This window comes from Austrofundulus limnaeus, unplaced genomic scaffold (genome assembly GCF_001266775.1).
Source record: "Austrofundulus limnaeus strain Quisiro unplaced genomic scaffold, Austrofundulus_limnaeus-1.0 Scaffold2072, whole genome shotgun sequence".
NCBI classification, from domain to species: domain Eukaryota; kingdom Metazoa; phylum Chordata; class Actinopteri; order Cyprinodontiformes; family Rivulidae; genus Austrofundulus; species Austrofundulus limnaeus.
The window spans coordinates 21,675-24,286 of NW_013954474.1; the positions used below are offsets into that span (position 1 = coordinate 21,675).

The 2,612-nt window shown below is 43.4% G+C and overlaps 1 protein-coding gene across 1 annotated transcript in view; it reads left to right on the top strand.

The window, feature by feature from the left end:
- gmpr2 (guanosine monophosphate reductase 2) overlaps positions 1 to 2,612 on the top strand; it is a 9,900-nt gene that overhangs the window by 4,478 nt on the left and 2,810 nt on the right. The window contains exons 4-9 of the mRNA XM_014034359.1: positions 707 to 790; positions 884 to 1,057; positions 1,138 to 1,219; positions 1,314 to 1,420; positions 1,541 to 1,583; positions 2,077 to 2,236. Of these exons, the coding sequence (XP_013889813.1) occupies positions 707 to 790; positions 884 to 1,057; positions 1,138 to 1,219; positions 1,314 to 1,420; positions 1,541 to 1,583; positions 2,077 to 2,236 (650 nt within the window). The remainder of the gene's footprint in view (positions 1 to 706; positions 791 to 883; positions 1,058 to 1,137; positions 1,220 to 1,313; positions 1,421 to 1,540; positions 1,584 to 2,076; positions 2,237 to 2,612) is intronic.

Here is a 2,612-nt window from a genome sequence, read left to right on the forward strand (position 1 = left end):
CTGTAGGTTCATGTTTATTTCGCGTTTTTTATGACGAAAAAATAATATTTAAAAACATGTCCATACAAATGATAAAAGTATTAGAATTACAACCGCTAATTTTTTAAAATTTTTGTATCACCATATTTTTATTTAAAATGTATTCCTTTCTCTCGCTTCGTCCGCCATTACTAGCTTAAAAAAAATCTCCGGTCCGGCCGCAATGCATTATGGGATATGCTGGGCCGGGAAGGATCCATCAGACCTGTCCTTCGATTCGGGCCAAAGGAAGGACGTATTTGTCGGCCGCATCGGAGGAGTCTTCGGTTTBGGAYRDCCTTCGTCGCGGCGCTGTGACGTATGCGGCCGACAAATTCGACCTTCGGAGGACCCGTCATGCCATTTTGGACACAGCCTTTCTGTTTAGTGGTTTAGCGTTAGCAGAGCTAAGATTCTTGTTTAATGGATTAGTGGTTTGTGAAGCTAACATTTTGTTTAGCTGTGCTCTCCAGTGCATATAGTTTTCTGTTTACATTTTAATCACTGTGTCAGATTTTACTTTGATAAATGATTGAGTCTGATTTAATCTAACATATAAACCCTTTATAAACTCTTCATTTTGGTTTTTCTACTGTGTTGCACTGAGTAACCAATCAGTGGTTTTATGATTGATAACTCTTACTACGTAAAAAAGACAATCAATGTGTTGTTTTGTCTTTTCCACCAGTTCTCCCTCTTCACTACRGTCCACAAACATTACAGTATAGATGAATGGTTGGAGTTTGCAACAAAGCATCCTGAATGCGTGGAGGTACTCAAGTGTTCACTGTTAGTTTCACACTTTTATTAGTTTATTCTTTTTGCACTTGATAATTTACTCGCTCCTTTGTGTGTTTCTCACCAGAGTGTAGCCGTCAGCACTGGGACCGGGGACGGGGACTTTGAGAAGCTCTCGGCCGTGCTGGAGGCGGTGCCGCAGCTCAAGTACATCTGCGTGGACGTGGCGAACGGCTACTCCGAGCACTTTGTTCACTTCGTCAAAGACGTGCGGCAGAAGTTTCCTTYGCACACTATCATGGTCTGTAAACCTGGACATACGTACAGAGCAGGCTAGAAAGAGGGGACGTATAAGGAAAGTAAAAAACATTTTTTGTTCAGGCGGGAAACGTGGTGACAGGAGAAATGGTGGAAGAGTTGATCCTCGCCGGCGCTGACATCATCAAAGTAGGCATCGGACCAGGTGATCATGKTTTTTTTACCAGGGACTTGGAGGGTCTTCAAGATGATGCTTGCAGCTGCTGTTTGGACTCGTCTCATAAATCTCTTCTCCTCAGGCTCTGTGTGCACGACCCGTAAGAAGACCGGGGTTGGTTACCCTCAGCTCAGCGCTGTGATTGAGTGCGCAGAYGCAGCGCACGGCCTGGGCGGCCATATTATCTCTGTGAGTCACTTCCTTCACCTGCTGAATAGGTTTGATTTGTCTAGAAGCTGCTTACCTTTCTGCAGYCGGACTTACAGAACAGTGTTTCTGTGTTTTCTCCTCTCGACTCTTCTCACGCAGGATGGGGGGTGCACCTGTCCAGGAGACGTCTCCAAAGCTTTTGGTGGGTTACACTGCAAAAAATATCCACCTTACCAAGTTTTAAAACCTTATATCCTGCCAAAAAAGTCTTTTTGATCTTGTTTTGAGACTTATTTACTAAACCAGAACTGATTGTACAAGAATAATCATCTTGTTTTCAGAATGTGTAAGTTTATTTATCTTTTTAGTCTGAAAATTTGACTCAAATTAAGCAAAAAATTTCTGCCAATGGAGTAAGAAAATTTTACTTAGTAAGATTCTTGAAATACTTGACTTGACTCAATTTTTTCTTATTTCAAGAATCTTACCAAGTAAAATTCTGAAGACAAGATTATTATTCTTACACAATCAGTTCTTGTTTAGGAAATAGGTCTCAAAACAAGATCAAAAAGACTTTTTGGCTGGATATAAGGTTTTAAAACTTGGTTAGGTGGACAGTTTTTGCAGTGTAGTTCTAATCACCTCAAGAGTATTTTTCAAACATTCATTGTCACTGCTTTCCGTGTGACTCGCAGGTGCCGGAGCRGACTTCGTGATGCTGGGTGGGATGCTGGCCGGCCACTCAGAGAGCAGCGGGGAGGTCATCGAGAAAAACGGAAAGAAATACAAGCTGTTCTACGGGATGAGCTCCGACACGGCGATGAAAAAACACGCAGGAGGCGTGGCTGAATACAGGTGTGCTTCTGCTTTGTCGGGGTCTCACCCTCTTCGTATCCTCTCTCACTCCATCCTTTAACCTCCGCTGTTGTCTTCCTCTTTTTATCCTCCACATCCAGCATTGTTTCTCCGTCAAATCCAAACATGTTCAGCCTCTTTGACTTGGACTGCGAATCACTCAACCTGAGCTATCCCTTCACACTCACCCCGTAATCCACAGAGACGCTAACCTGAACTAATCTATTTATCTGTCCAGTAGAGCTGGCAGTGCACCAGTTTGTACCAAAAATTGTTACCTCCGCCCAGGGCGAGGTAATCTTTTCTGTCGCGTCTGTCTGTCTGACTGTCTGTCTGTCTGTCTGTCTGTCTGTCTGTCTGTCTGTCTGTCTGTCTG